At 54.5% G+C, this 14448-nt stretch overlaps 1 protein-coding gene and 1 long non-coding RNA gene across 3 annotated transcripts; one reads left to right on the top strand and one right to left on the bottom strand.

Annotated features, from left to right (window-relative positions):
• Window positions 1-3415: 3415 nt before the first annotated feature.
• Window positions 3416-5778, bottom strand: LOC118677725. 2 transcript variants are annotated; one of them, XR_004974484.1, is made up of 3 exons: window positions 5646-5778; window positions 4638-4734; window positions 3416-4022 (listed from the first exon to the last, which is right to left on the bottom strand). It is a non-coding gene; the product is annotated as an uncharacterized LOC118677725 (long non-coding RNA). The 2 variants fall into 2 exon arrangements; XR_004974485.1 differs by lacking the exon at window positions 5646-5778 and adding an exon at window positions 4941-5167.
• A 137-nt stretch (window positions 5779-5915) lies between these two features.
• On the top strand, window positions 5916-8452 carry FOXD3 (forkhead box D3). The gene has a single exon (XM_036353070.1). It carries the CDS (start codon window positions 6374-6376, stop codon window positions 7823-7825), a length of 1452 nt encoding a protein of 483 aa, XP_036208963.1. The 5' UTR covers window positions 5916-6373; the 3' UTR covers window positions 7826-8452.
• Window positions 8453-14448: the final 5996 nt, after the last annotated feature.

The raw sequence follows: 14448 nt of genomic DNA on the forward strand, positions 1-14448 counted from the left end.
TAGGACTGGACCTCTCGACCTCTCCCTTCCCAGCCAAGCTCGGGACACGTCCAAGCTTCTTAAGCAGGGATTTTCCAACCTGCCCCTGGGGAACTGCCCCTAGGCAAGGCGGACCAGCCCGAGCTGCGATGTGGAGAATTCGATGTCCGAGCGTCCAGGGAGGAGGAGTGTATCAAGTTAAATATAACCGCTCAAATGGAATGGCGCTAAAAATAAGGCAACAGCTGGCAGGTCCACAGCCAGGTCCCGGGAAGGGCGGGGCCTGAGGGATCTGGTGCAGAAAGGCCGCTGCCCGCCCCTGTGGCCCAGGGGCGAGGAGGCAGCAGCATCCGCGGGCCTGGGCTGGAAGACCAACGAGGTGGGCCCGAGCTGGCCAGCGCCCGAGAGGCCTCCACCTGAGCGGGTCCTGGAGACGGGACTCAGGGTCGCTCGGTGGCCGAGGGGGAACTTTACAAAGGAATCAGAAACGCGGGCGAACTTGCCTGGACGTGACAAGGTGTAAGGGCTGGACGCAGAGGGAGCCCAACCTGCAGGGAGGCCCCGGCGTCGCCCGAGATCGGAGTGCGGGGGGGCCCGTGGCCCGCCGTCCATGCGCGCACACACGAGGCTCCCGTGGCGAGCGGCGCTCGGCCTCTGCTCTCCCCACTTTCCCACAAGCCCCTTCCCGCGCGCGCCCCTCGGCCCTGCGCGCCCTCCCGCGGCAGCGTCCCAACCATCAAGCCCACAATTGAAACGTTTCCAAAATGGGCTATTTGTTTGCTCCCAATAAATCGATCGGCAGAGATTAAGAAATCGATGTGGCCTGGGTGGGCGAGTTACCAGCGGTGAGGGAAAGGCGCTTTCGCACTGCGCCCAAGGAGAAGCCGAGGATGGGCGCGGGCCTGGGAGAGGCGGGTCCCGCCCGGGCCACACCCGAGGACCCGGCACCCGGGCGCGCGGGCCCTGCAGGCCGCGTTCCCTCCGCCGGCGGCGGCGGGGGGGTGGGGGTGGGGGGGAAGGGGGCGGAGGGGCGAGGGGCGGGACGCGCCCGCCGCCCGCTTCCCGCGTCCCTTCTTGCCCCCGTGGCGCGCGGGAGAAGCCGTGGCGGACAGCGGCCCGCAAGCCACTTGGAGGCTTTTGTTGCTCCTCCCCGGGCTGAAAGGGGGTTTTGTGATGCGGGACAGATAAAAATGAGCAGCATCATATTGTTTGACAGAGTGATCCCATATGATGAAGTGTCGGCTCGGAAGGGGGTGAAAATGGTGAATTCCTAAAAACCCAACCCTCCGCTCCTCCGCGGGCAGCCCGTAGCCTGGAGGGACCCAGCGGACAGCCGGGCCGCGCCGCCTCGCACCAAACCGTGTCGGAAAGATGCGAGCTTTCAATGCCAAGTCATTTTTAAGCCCCAATCTTGCCTGAGACCTTTCTCCTCGAGGATGAAAAGAACAATTTTCTAGAGAAAGGCTCGTTTTGATTAAATCTGACATGCTGCTGATAACTCCATGCTAATGTGAAATAATTAACATAATAGCCATAATTAAAAGCACGCTAACAATACCATAAATTTATCACACAATTTTACTAGCTTTCTGCCCCTAACTGCTCTCTCATCGTTAATTAAACGTGTTGCCTTTTACAGAATGGATGTTTATACATTTCCAATATAAATAAATTCAAACCCATCCTCTCTCCTCTCTCTCCTCCTTTCCCTTTGGTCTCTGGCCATTCACAGGAACTTCTTGGCAGGGGCCCTGAGTGGCAGACACCTTGAAAATAAATGAAGTTTTGAGATGCAAATCTAAACAAGAACATTAAATTAGTCTTTTCTCCCCCACCCCGAAGAGATCTGGAGAGGTATACAAAGCTGGTGGGGAGTGAGCTGAAAATCCCACTGACGTGAAAATAGAAATAATCTGGGTGGGTTGGGGACCTGGGTATCAGCTCAGCCCTTCCCACCTCCCTCGGTGGCGGCCACCCAGGCAGACGCTGATCGTAGCTAAACAAACCTATGAAGATTGTCAAGAAGGAGCCGACTTCGGTTTTGGGGGGGACAGGAAGCGGGGTACATTCCAAATGGGCTCCACCCACGTCTTGTTTCCTCTGCTCTAGAGGGTGGCTCCTCTCGGTGGCGGACGCGCCCCTCGGTGCGCAGAACCTGGTCCCATCTCCCGGATTCTAAGAAAAGCGCAGCCGTGTGAGGGCATGATTCCATCTCACTTTCGTCCAACGATTTATACAAGCCATTGGCATAGTCTCTGACCTCGAGGAGGAGGAAGGGGACGCCTGAGTTTCCTCCCTCCTGGCGAGCGTTAGGTGGGCCATTCCCGCCTCCAGCACTCTGGCCGTGCCCCTCCTTTGTGTTGACCACTTACGAATCCAAACAGGGTTACAATTAATTTCCCCTTCAGCGCCATAAATTGTTCCACTTCTCCCCTCTCCATTTCATCCCGGAGAACGCACACAAAATCTCCCCTCCCCCGAGGTGTCTCAATTTCCTTCCAATCGATCCGGACTTCACGTTTCGTGTTTCTTGTAGCTAGAACCCTGGCCCCCTCCACCACCATCGCCAACCCCGTCCCCGACGGCCCCCGACCGGGTGGCCACCACCCAGCTGGATACCATGGACTCTGCCCGCCCCAAGAGAAACCTCATGCCTTTCTCCTTTGGCTGAGCCGTTTCAAACATTTGAACAGGTGAGACAGCTCGCTTCCATCTTCTTTAAATCCCTCCTGGGAAGTGTGCTTGCGGCCCAAGTAGTCACTCCCAGAGTATGTGTGTGCACTCCTCTTGCTCTCTCTCCCAGTAACCCTCTACAACTCAGAAAATATTTATCGGCATTTCACCCCCTCCCCAATATTTCCATTCCCTCTATCACATTTTTCTTCTCCCACTATTATGTCACTTTCTCTCTGTATCGGTCTCGCTTCTTTCATCTCACTTTACCCCAAGTTTGGCGGAAACTGACGACTTGTGGGCATTTAGCTGCAAAATGCAATTATTTAGCAAACAGGATTTACTGAGCCTGGAATGTAGTCGGCCTAGGGCAGGACCTTGCTCAATGTCAGGCTCCCGCCCAGGCCCTTCCGCCTTCTTTCCACCTTCCCTTCGCCTCCTTTCCTCCCCGGAGGTTGCGGGCTGGCTGCTACTGTCCTCCCCGAAGGAGGGAAGCCGCGGCCGGTTTCCCAGCCCAGAGTGGCAGCGGGAAAGCAATCGATATTAAGCGGATGGGCCGGTGCAGGCGCCAGACGTAGAGGCTGCAGCCCGGCGGTCCTGCACGTCTCATCATTTAGCTAATCGAGTCGAAAAGTTTCTGTAAGGGCCAGACCCAGCATCAGATGGTAACACTGATTGAACAAGAGATTAGCACAATAGATCTCTAACCGAGGGGAAGCGTTGCTTTTCACGCTACGCACCGTAATTAATGGTATGAATCAATTAATTTGACTTTTATTGTGTCGAAGGAAAAAAGCGCAACAAATGGAACTGGCGGCTGGGAGTTGTTCAGCCCCCGCTTTCCCCCAGGGAGGTTACAAAGAGGCACCGGGGAATGGACGGTTCCGTCTCGGTCTTGGCCGGGGAGGTGAGAGGCAGCGACCAGCATCGCCCAGGGAATCCTGCGAGCCAGCCCGGGCGGGACAGCGGAATCCAAATTAGGCTCATTGAGACGCTACCTCCAGAAGACTGCGGAGGGCGGCCCCCGAAGCCGCCACCCTCCCGTGCGCGCACACACACACACGTGCACTGGTTCACGCCGGCCCAACCTCCTAGGCGCACGGTGGCTTGCGCTGCGGCGGCCCCAGCCAACCACTGGGGCTGGGTACCGCCGCCGATGAAAAGGAATTTCTGAATTTGTAAATTTCGGTTTTCTTTTTTGTCCTTCCGAGCTTCCTGTTGTGGTGTTTGAGTTACTCGGACAGTTGCAGCCACGACCTCTGTATCTGTGGGTAGTGGGCAGCCAGCTCACACTCTGGCCGGTTTCGCGGGAGGCTGTTCAGAAGGCATTGTAAACGGTTCGAAAGCCTGCGGGCCACAAAGCTGTGCAGCTGGGAAGTCAACGCAAGAGAAGCATTTTAGAGTCAGGTGCAACGGGGGGGGGGGGGGGGGGGGGTCATTCAGGTACAGGAAAACTTGGATGGAGCAACGCCCCCACTTCCCCCCAGCCCCAACCTGGGAAGTCCTGCGAAGTGGGGAGCCAATGGGTTAGTGTTACTAATCCAGGAAATTATCGAATGGAGATGAGAGTCAATCTGTGTGATAAACTGCCAATAATGAAGTAAGTTTCCCGACTGGGGTGGGGTGGGTGTCTAGGCCAAGGAAAGAGAGGGGGTCATCGGTGAGCGAGACAGATTGAGGGAATCAGAATACCACTGTCCACCAGGAATTTAATCGGTTTCCTAGTGTGTCCTGTAAATATGTCACTAATTATTTGTCCTCGGACCTCCTCCCCTTTTGCTCTTAGCTCTGATGAGGCCGGCATTCCCCTCTCCGGCCTTAGCGGACAGGCTGGGTTGGTTTCCAGGAGCCGCCACACCCCGCAAGCTATGAGACGGCCTAAAAATGCAGGAGGGCAGAGGTGGCGCGTCGCGGATTCACCGCTCAGAAGCACTATTCGGAAGTGCAAGGTCCACGCGCCCCAAGCAACGCCCCAGTTCTCCTACCATCACTGTCTTTCCTTGCCAGGGACACTCGCGTGCACGGTGCGCATCCTCCGCCTGTCCTGTTGCCGACTGCCGAGGAAGTTACATCTTGGAAGGTCTTAAGAGGAAAGAATCCGCGTTAGTTAGCAGCAACTGAGAGCCTAGCCCGCCGTCAAGCCCCAGGCCACCCCCGCTCCCAGGAGGCTGGGCCCAGCCAGCGGGGAAGTCACACCACCGGCTCCCGGGCCGTCTAGTGCCGTCCCAGCCCGGACGCGGCATCTAATCTAAAGGCCCAAAGTCTCTCCCCAGCCCCACTCAACTTACCCAGGCCGCTGCCAATCCCAGCTCCTTCCCGGCACTTCATTTCCGATTTTTTCCCCCCACATGCTAAGTTGTTTAACAACTCGGGAGCAGCTAGTTATGGCTTCTTTATTTATAGGTTCCCTGTTATTTTACGTCGTTTTTATTTCACTCGGCAACTATTCTAATAGATTAATCAATAGCCGTTTTCTGACCTTCGGGAACCCCAGCTGAGGCCGTCTGGACGCGGGAAAAAAAAAAATATATATATATATATATATATATATATATATATATATATATATATATATATATATATATATGAACATGCCAACAACGAGACGGGAAAGACAAGCCGGTAGCCAGGGTTTTGGGGAGGGGAGGAGGGGAGAGCGTCCCCTGGGTAGATGTTTCCACTGAATAAGCCCTGAGACAGGAGGAGGGGTCTGAAGTCTAATTTGCAAAACGGAGCCGAGTGCGCAGCCCTTACTCTTTAAAGCAAAAAAGAATAAAAACAAAACAGACTTCTAAGTTTTTCTTTTAAAAGGGAGGGGTGGGAATCTTGTTCTATGCTTCCCAGTCCCTGTCAAGGAGTGCCGCTATAAGGGGGGGAGGGGGAAGGGGGAAGGGGAAGGGGGCGGGGAGGGCAGGGCAGAAAGAGCCACCACGTCCCACCGACGCTCCCAGGCCCACGCCCTCACTCGCTCACACCCACTCTCCCTCACTCACACCCGCTGGCTCCCGCGCCCCCCGCGCCGGGCTGCAGCCTGGGCTGAGGTCTCCGGGCAGGCCGGGGCGCCCTCGGTGCCCGCGGGATGCTGGCGCACCGCACGGCGGGAGTTGCGCGTCCCTCGTCCCTTTGTTGACAATTCCCCTGAACCAACTTGAGTTTGGCCGGCTCAGCCGTGGCCCTGACGTCACACGTGGTCACGTGGCCCCGCCTCCCGCTGGATCTTTAAGTAGAAAGTAATCTATCAGGCCAGTCCTTAAAACGCGACTTTCGACTACGGGGGCTTCGGTGTCCCTGCACCCCCTCCCCTCGTTGCCCCAGTCTGCGCCCTCCCGAGCTGCTCGGAGCCCGGCGTCCCGCGCCCGCCGGCACAGCTCCTGCACCCCACCCCCGGCCCAGAGGCCGAAGAAGGCCGGCGAAGTGAGGGGGCGCGGCGTGGAAAAGCCGCCGGGGCCGGGGCGCCTAGTACCGAGCGCCGGGGACAGCGGGAGTTTGCAGAGTGCGGCCACCGGGGCCGGACGGCAGCGCCTTCGCCGCGCGATGCCGGGCCGCCGGGTGTGAGCCGAGCCGGGAGGGCCCCGAGCCACAAACGCTCCCTCCTCTCTCCCCCAGGACCCCATCTTTCGGGGGGCGCCCAAATCCCCTTCCCCTGAGCTCGGCGGCAGCTCCTGACGGCCCCCATCGCCCGCCGCTTCTTTCCCGCAGCCGCCACCCACCCCGAGGAGGGATGACCCTCTCCGGCGGCGGCAGCGCCAGCGACATGTCCGGCCAGACGGTGCTGACGGCCGAGGACGTGGACATAGATGTGGTGGGCGAGGGCGACGACGGGCTGGAAGAGAAGGACAGCGACGCCGGCTGCGACAGCCCTGCGGGGCCGCCCGAGCTGCGCCTGGACGAGGCGGACGAGGTGACGCCGGCGGCACCCCACCAGGGGCAGCCTCAGCCGCCGCACCAGCAGCCCCTGGCATTGCCCAAGGAGGCGGCTGGAGCCGGGGCCGGGGCCGGGGCCGGGGGCGAGGCGGGCGCGTCCGAGGCCGACGGCTGCAAGGGCGGCATTGGCAGCGAGGAGGGCGGCGGGAACGGCGGCGGGCCCGGCTCGGGCAGCGGAGCGGCGGGCGGCTTGACCCCGAGCAAGCCCAAGAACAGCCTGGTGAAGCCGCCCTACTCCTACATCGCGCTCATCACCATGGCCATCCTGCAGAGCCCGCAGAAGAAGCTGACCCTGAGCGGCATCTGCGAGTTCATCAGCAACCGCTTCCCCTACTACCGGGAGAAGTTCCCCGCCTGGCAGAACAGCATCCGCCACAACCTCTCGCTCAACGACTGCTTCGTCAAGATCCCCCGCGAGCCGGGCAACCCGGGCAAGGGCAACTACTGGACCCTGGACCCGCAGTCCGAGGACATGTTCGACAACGGCAGCTTCCTGCGGCGCCGGAAACGCTTCAAGCGCCACCAGCAGGAGCACCTGCGCGAGCAGACTGCTCTCATGATGCAGAGCTTTGGCGCCTACAGCCTGGCGGCGGCGGCGGGCGCCGCGGGGCCCTACGGCCGCCCCTACGGCCTGCACCCGGCCGCCGCGGCGGGCGCCTACTCGCACCCGGCTGCTGCGGCGGCGGCGGCCGCAGCCGCGGCGCTCCAATACCCGTACGCGCTGCCGCCGGTGGCCCCCGTGCTGCCACCCGCCGTGCCGCTACTGCCCTCGGGCGAGCTGGGCCGCAAAGCGGCCGCCTTCGGCTCGCAGCTTGGCCCCAGCCTGCAGCTGCAGCTCAACAGCCTGGGCGCGGCCGCGGCCGCCGCGGGCACGGCCGGCGCCGCGGGCACCACCGCTTCGCTCATCAAGTCCGAGCCGAGCGCACGGCCGTCGTTCAGCATTGAGAACATCATCGGCGGGGGCCCCGCGGCGCCCGGGGGTTCGGCGACGGGCGCTGGGGGTGCCGGGGTAACTGGGGGCACGGGAGGCGGTGGCGGCGGGGGCGCTGCGCAGTCCTTCCTGCGGCCGCCTGGAACAGTGCAATCTGCCGCGCTCATGGCCACGCACCAGCCCCTATCGCTGAGCCGGACGACGGCCACCATCGCGCCCATCCTGAGCGTGCCGCTCTCTGGACAATTCCTGCAGCCCGCAGCCTCGGCCGCCGCCGCTGCCGCCGCCGCCGCGCAAGCCAAGTGGCCAGCGCAATAGGGACGCGAGGTCGCCGGGACGCAGGGCCCCGCGGTGGGCCCGGGCCGCGGCTGCACTTCCAGGCTGGGCGCCCCGCCCTGGTCCCGGCCCCCGTGCCCAATCCCAGACTCTGCCTTTCCTCCATTTCCTGCCCCCGACCCCTCAGCGCCGACCTCCGCAGCCTCCACCCTCATATGCACACCTAGGCTGGCGGACCAAACTCTGCGCGCGCCCGCCGGGAATAGCTTTCCATACAGGTAAAACCGAAAACTTCAATTTTCCAAAAATGTTCCCTGACGGCATCTGCTCTCAGTACCGTGGGGAAGGGAGGGGAAATTCTTTGTACATATTTGTATAAAAATTACTGACTTTCCTTTTGGGGTTTTTATTTTTTTAAGAAAAAAAAACAAATTCAGTAGATTTAGAGCTCTGAACTTTCATTTTTTTTGAAGGTTCACTCTCCACAGTTTTATGTGAGAAAAATGTATAGAGACGTTGGGAGATTTTAAATGTAAAAGAATTTTCAAAAGGCAAGAAGTGTCATTCTATTATAAAAGTCTGTTTATATATGAATGAATATATATGGTATTCTAAATGTTATTCCATCGTGTTGTACACAACTTTGTAAATAAATTTTTAAAACGCTCAGCCTAGTGTTTCATTTAGGTATCTGAAGTAAATGACAAGATTTTAAAATATTTGTATTTCATCTTTACCAGAAATTCGAGGAGTTTGCTAATTCATAATTTCTTGTAAGAAAAGTTTAATTGAACAAGGAAAAGAATATGCTAATTTAAATCATAGTAATATTTTTATTTTAGTTTTTACATAAAACCCGGATGTGGGGCATGATCTTGTTCATATCAATCCATTAAATCTAAATGACCAGAAATGTCCGTAGATAAAATAACCTGCTACTTTAAAAAAAAAAAAAGAAAGAAAAAGAAAAACAAACCTTAGTCTCAACAATTAAATCTTTTTTTAATTAAAAAATACCAACATATTTTGCACAATGAAAATTTCTGAAATGCAGATCTTGGTCATTAGTATTATCCTCTCAAACGAATATAAATTCCAGACATAGCCCTCATTTTAGTATTTAAATCTTTAGTTTTTGAAATTTCTTATTTTCATGGCTCAAGTGGAAGTGGTAAATAAACCCAGTTGATTTTTTTAAGTGTATATTATGGCATTTTGAATTTTGCAGTGGAATTTTATTTTATTAACCTGATAGGTAATACATAGTTTTATTCTTAAATAATGTTTTCAAATAAGATACCTCTTTTCTATGGCAATCCACAACATAATTTAAATTTCTGAACGGTTTCTTTGGATGTCTCCCCACCCTCCAACCCGCAGTTTTTCTGAAGGCCAAGGAATAGTGTGGCCTTAATATCCTTTTAAAAACAGGTGCACATCACCCCCTCACCCCCCCTTTATTTTTTTTCTTAAAAAAAAATGCGTATACTTAGTGTGAAATTTGAGATCATAGGGCAGGAATGTGAAGATGTCCTAGATTTTTTTCCCCCTCCTAGATTATTTTAATGTGCATTTCTGCTGTTGCAACCTTAAAAGTATTAAGGTACAAATGTAACATCTAGTCTCGGGAGGCCGGTTCCCACCACCACTACCATATCCTCAAACGGCATCAATTCTAATTATTTTGTAATTAATTTAGGTGTTACAATTACTTATGCGAAATCTCTTTTCAAAGCTGGAGCGGGTAGCGGTTTTGTCAGCTCAGCCCCAGGTTCCTCCTGTTTGCAGAACACGGCCACGATCCCTGCCGCTGGCGCCCACCTTGCCTCCTGGTCGCAGAGATGCCTCGGGGCTTCAGATCCGAGCCTTGTTTCTCTGCGGACGGCGTGGACGGAGCCGCGTTGAAAGACCCTTACAAATACCGAATCTGTTTTCCTGGTCAATGGTAAACATTATTGTGTCTCAGTAAACATTCCTTCTGGATCAGGGTCCTAAAATAAAACAGGCTGCCGGGAGTGAAATAGTTCAACTTGACAAACAAGAACCAGATAACCGCCGCGGAGCCACGGTAACCTTCGAGGAGAAGAGATTATGGACCACACGGTCTCCGGGCGGGTCCCTTCTAATCTCCTTTTACAAGGAAAACTAAACGGATCTAAATCTGTTTGTGTGTTGCAGCTATAAAAGTAACAAGTTGTTTCACAGTTGTGTCTGGCTAATCGGTTTTTACACAAACAGCAAATGGTACATGATTTGTGCAAACACATAGAGGTTATTTCTAAATATAGCTGACACTCCTGGGAAAAGGGAAAGGCAGGGCTTCTTGCATTCACTTTTAGCCTCAAGAAGCTGCTGATCCAAGGCTTCTAAATGACATTGGATAACAGGGGCCTCATTCCACCCCTGATCCTTTGTTACTTATAAAATTACTCGCTCATATTTCCGCGCATAGCAGCAATACCGGCCGAGCCTGCGCCCGCAGCTTGACACTCAGCCACAAGCCGCCGCTTAAGATCCGAATGGCTTTTTCCAGCGATGCCTTGGCGGTGGGGTGTAAAGGAGAGAACCGCTGACAACTTCCAGCCTCTTAACCTTGAACTAGCTTAGAGATGGTCCCCCCCTTCCTTTATTTCTTGGAGGGTAGGAGACTCAGATCCAACCCCCCAAACCGGCAGTGCCTGTTTAAAGTCCTGGCGGATGTCTGGGAGACCCCTCTGAAAAGCTCTTTTTGTTTTAAGCTTGGTAAACCGCAAAGGTTTAGAACGGAAGGGAAAATGCAAATACATCTAATGAACGCTAGCATTGGGTGGGGGAGGGCTTGAAACTCATATTTGATGTGACCGAACCTGCGCACCAGCGACGAAAGGCACTACAATTCCCTCTTAAATTGAGATTTAAAGGCAACACTACTGACACCGCTTTTTATTCCACATAGTGAGGTTTATTTGTAACAAAAGGGGGAAGCGGGTTGATTTTTATGGGGAAGAGTTTAGCGTTCGGCTACACACGGGTTTGCACTCCCTCCGACACTTATTTCTAGAAAGTCAATCCAGTTCCGAGGTCTAAGATCCTTAGAGCATCCCAGGGCGGAGTCCCTGAGTGGGGCCCCCCCGCACGCAGCTCCTTGGGGAATGGAGAGTGGATCCCGAGGTCCAAGAAAATGCGAACAAGCAAAATGCATGCATGGGCTGTACTGGGCTCTCGCTGCAATGGCGCACGTGGCCTGTAGGGGGAGACGAGCAGACGGAAAACTTCCCCATTTGTCTCCGAGGGTCCAGCCTCAGCCCTCCGAGGCCTCTCAGACTCGGAGCACGCTGACACCCTTGCTCATCTTCCGGGCCTGGGCCACCCAGGTCAAATATCAAAGAAGCTGTTTTCCTTGGCCTGTCTCCTAGAAGGGACAGACTCCCGAAGGGGGTTCGTCCTAAAGATTGGGAAGCAATAAGATTTAGTGATGAGGAAACACTGACTTGGAAGCAATTAAGAGTTATATTTGAGGTTATTTATTTTACGTGGTTTATAGGAAGAGCCTTGGCAGTAAGGGGAACACGAACTGTTGGTGTGTGTGTGTTTGGGGGTGGGGTCATTTTAACGTGGGCTCCTTGTGATCTGAAAAAAAGCTAGATCCAGAGCCAGGCGTCCATCGGACCATCCCCACCTGTATCTGTGATGGTGGCAAACTGCAGCATTAACTAGTGAGTGGACTCCTCCTCCCTGGGGGCTAGGAGGTTGGTGAGGAGGTTGGAAAGGCATTCTCAGAGTTTCCAGGCTGTGCCATGAGTCTCTGTGTGCCTATTTCATGGGAGGGAATGACAGGAAGCAGTGGAATCAAAGAGGCCTTGCACAGGGGGTCCAGATCAGGGATTGGGCATTTCCTGACTGTGACCTTGGACACAATGCTTGGTTTCTTTCTCTCCATTTCCTTGCCTCTACAATGATAATGAGGAGTCTGCTTGCGGTTTGGGCTTGCAGAATTAGGCGAGTCGATATCAGTGGGAAATATTTTATAAAATGGTAAGAGGTAAGGGCACTTGAGATTTTTGTTTTTGTTTTTATGGTTTCTGGGCAGAGAAACAACTCTGTTCAAACACCTGCAGTGATTGGCTTGGTTTTGAACAATTCAATTTTAGGCGTGAAAAGCATGTTTTTCTAAGAGGTCGCAGGACTTATTCTAGCCTCCTGCCTCGGGAAAGGATGGAGCAGAAGAGGCTGGTCAGAGGGAGGTTTAAAACTCTCCTCCTGGTCTTGAGACCTTCGACCACGCCCTGCCCTAGGCCTGCGGTGCCACCCACCATGAGCCTGCACCCCAGCTCCAGAGACCTCATGCATTTCTTTCTGGCTGAGCTGTCTGCTTTGCTGTTTGCCCCTTTGCTTCCTCTATCAAGCAAGTGAAGAAACCTGAGTCCTCCGTTGATAGACTCCCATTAGCGCAAGAGGTGGCCTGGGGGAGAATTAAAGGTAACCAGATCCCAAACCCACAGAAAAGACCACCCTCCCGTTGCCTCCGTCCAACAGTTGGCACAATTACACCCAGAGCCAACTTCTTTCTTAACCGTCACCAACCCCTCCCTGTGCCCTGGTAGGAATGTACAAGCCATTCTTTGCTTCCAGGGTCAAAACCAGCCAAGGAGGGCTGGTGCACAGAACAAAATTTGGAGTGCTGCAAAATAGTCAAGGAGTCGTAAGAAAGCATTATCATCTTATTTTTCAAAATAAGAATTAAATTAGTCCCCTCCCTCATTTTAATATAAAACTCAGCCCTTCTTTTCCGGATGATTTTGGGCTTATGCACACTGCTCTGTCCCATTATGGGCAAGGTGGAGAGGGAGAGGAAACACCTTCATTCCCTTGTCTGAGTCCTCTGGGGCTGAATTTTGGCGGCATCTTCAGCAAAACAGACCTAGAGAATACCCTTCCTCCCCTCTTTTTTTTCTTTTTTCTTTTTACATAGACCCAGAAGGTTCCAAGACTTTCCCAAGGTCACTCAGAAGCCCTGGTGTGAACTATGGAAATATTCAAGAAAAATTGTTCTCTGCCCAGGAAGGATGTCCCACTTGGGGAAAGAGAAAAAAAAGAACAGTGGGGCAGAGACTATTGGGAAGAGTGGAAAAGAGAAGGAAAAATACAAATAGAGGCTCTCTGGGCCAAAAGGGACTCAGCCCCGGGAAGGGCGAAGACCCAGCCCCTGGGCGGTCCCGCGGCCCGGGCTCTCACTGGGACCGCGCCGCTGGCCCAGCGCGGGGCGGTTCTGCTGGGACCCATGGCTGGATTCCCTTCTGGCATCGTGATTTGGGAGGGGAAGAAAGAAGGCGGGAACTCCAGGCCCCAAGCTTCCCTCGCCCTGCAGGTCACCCTCCCCCTTGCGCCCCCCAGCCGTGGGGCGTCTCAGGTCGGTCCCCACGGGCCACCCCTTGCCAGCCCCTCCCACACCGGGTTCGCAGTAGCACAAGCCACCAGGGCTCCGCCTAGGAGACTCCAGACCCTCCGCTAGAGCAGGGTTCTCAACCTGTGGGTCGCGACCCCTTTGGGGCTCCAACCACCCTTTCACAGGGGTCGCCTAAGACCATGGGAAAACACATATATAATTACATATTGTTTTTGTGATTAATCACTGTGCTTTAATTATGTTCAATTTGTAACAATGAAAATACATCCTGCATATCAGATATTTACATTACGATTCATAACAGTAGCAAAATGACAGTTATGAAGTAGCAACGAAAATAATTTTATGGTTGGGGGGTCACCACAACATGAGGAACTGTATTAAAGGGTCGCGGCATTAGGAAGGTTGAGAACCACTGGCCATTCAAATTCAAAGAGAATTTGAATTAATTAGGGAGGAAGCCCATCCCTAAAAGGCACCCACTGCGGGGGAGGGGGCAGCTGGGCGCGGGGGACGCTCCTCCAGCCCGATGCAGCTGCACCCCACTTGTCTAGGGAAGCTGGGACACGAAACCAGTCCCCACGTTATGAAGCTGCGATCTCCGGGGCCCAGGACGAGTTTACTACACTAGTTAGGCCACGTCCCTGACGAGTCTTCAGAGGGTTGTGAGGACTTTGGAGACCCGACCAAGGTGGCGGATGGTTAGGAGTGCCCCCAACCCGGCCCGTTCGCCCGGCCGCCTAGACGCGGGAAGGTGTCCTCTAGGCCACGCCCGCCCACACCGCTCCCTCTTCGGCGGTCTCGGCATTTGTAATGCTTCCTCCTGGGATCCGGCAACAAGAGCTGCTGGCAGTGCAAGTCTTACTGAAGAGGGGAGCTTTGATGCTTTTCCTCCCGTCCTCCCTTCCACTCTCCTCTCCACAGATGGTAAGCAAGACTCCGTTTTCTCCAAAAGGTCGACAACACATTTTGCTGTTTACTCTTTTCCGCCAGGGGAGAGCGCCTGGGATAGCGGGGAGCTTTGCTGTCTGCGCCAGAGCAATCCTAAACCCTGAATTCTCTCTTCGCTAAAAAACTCCACTTGGGAGGCAGCACCTCCTCCAGGAAGCCTTCCTGAGCTTCCCAGCTCAGGTTAGTTGCTCCTCCTTGCTGTGCACAAAGGGGATGATCAAAATTATTTGCCTAATAAATTACAAAGTAGAACCCTGGGAGTGGGGATGAGGAATCTTGAAGGCTGTTAATTGTGTAAATCGTCTTTGTCAAGAGTTTCAGGTCTGTT

The sequence above is a fragment of the Myotis myotis genome, unplaced genomic scaffold (assembly GCF_014108235.1).
Source record: "Myotis myotis isolate mMyoMyo1 unplaced genomic scaffold, mMyoMyo1.p scaffold_m19_p_2, whole genome shotgun sequence".
In the NCBI taxonomy this organism is placed as follows: Eukaryota; Metazoa; Chordata; class Mammalia; order Chiroptera; family Vespertilionidae; genus Myotis; species Myotis myotis.

Coding starts and splice junctions, on each gene's coding strand:
- FOXD3 (XM_036353070.1), top strand. CDS start 6,374: ATGACCCTCTCCGGCGGCGGCAGCGCCAGCGACATGTCCGGCCAGACG.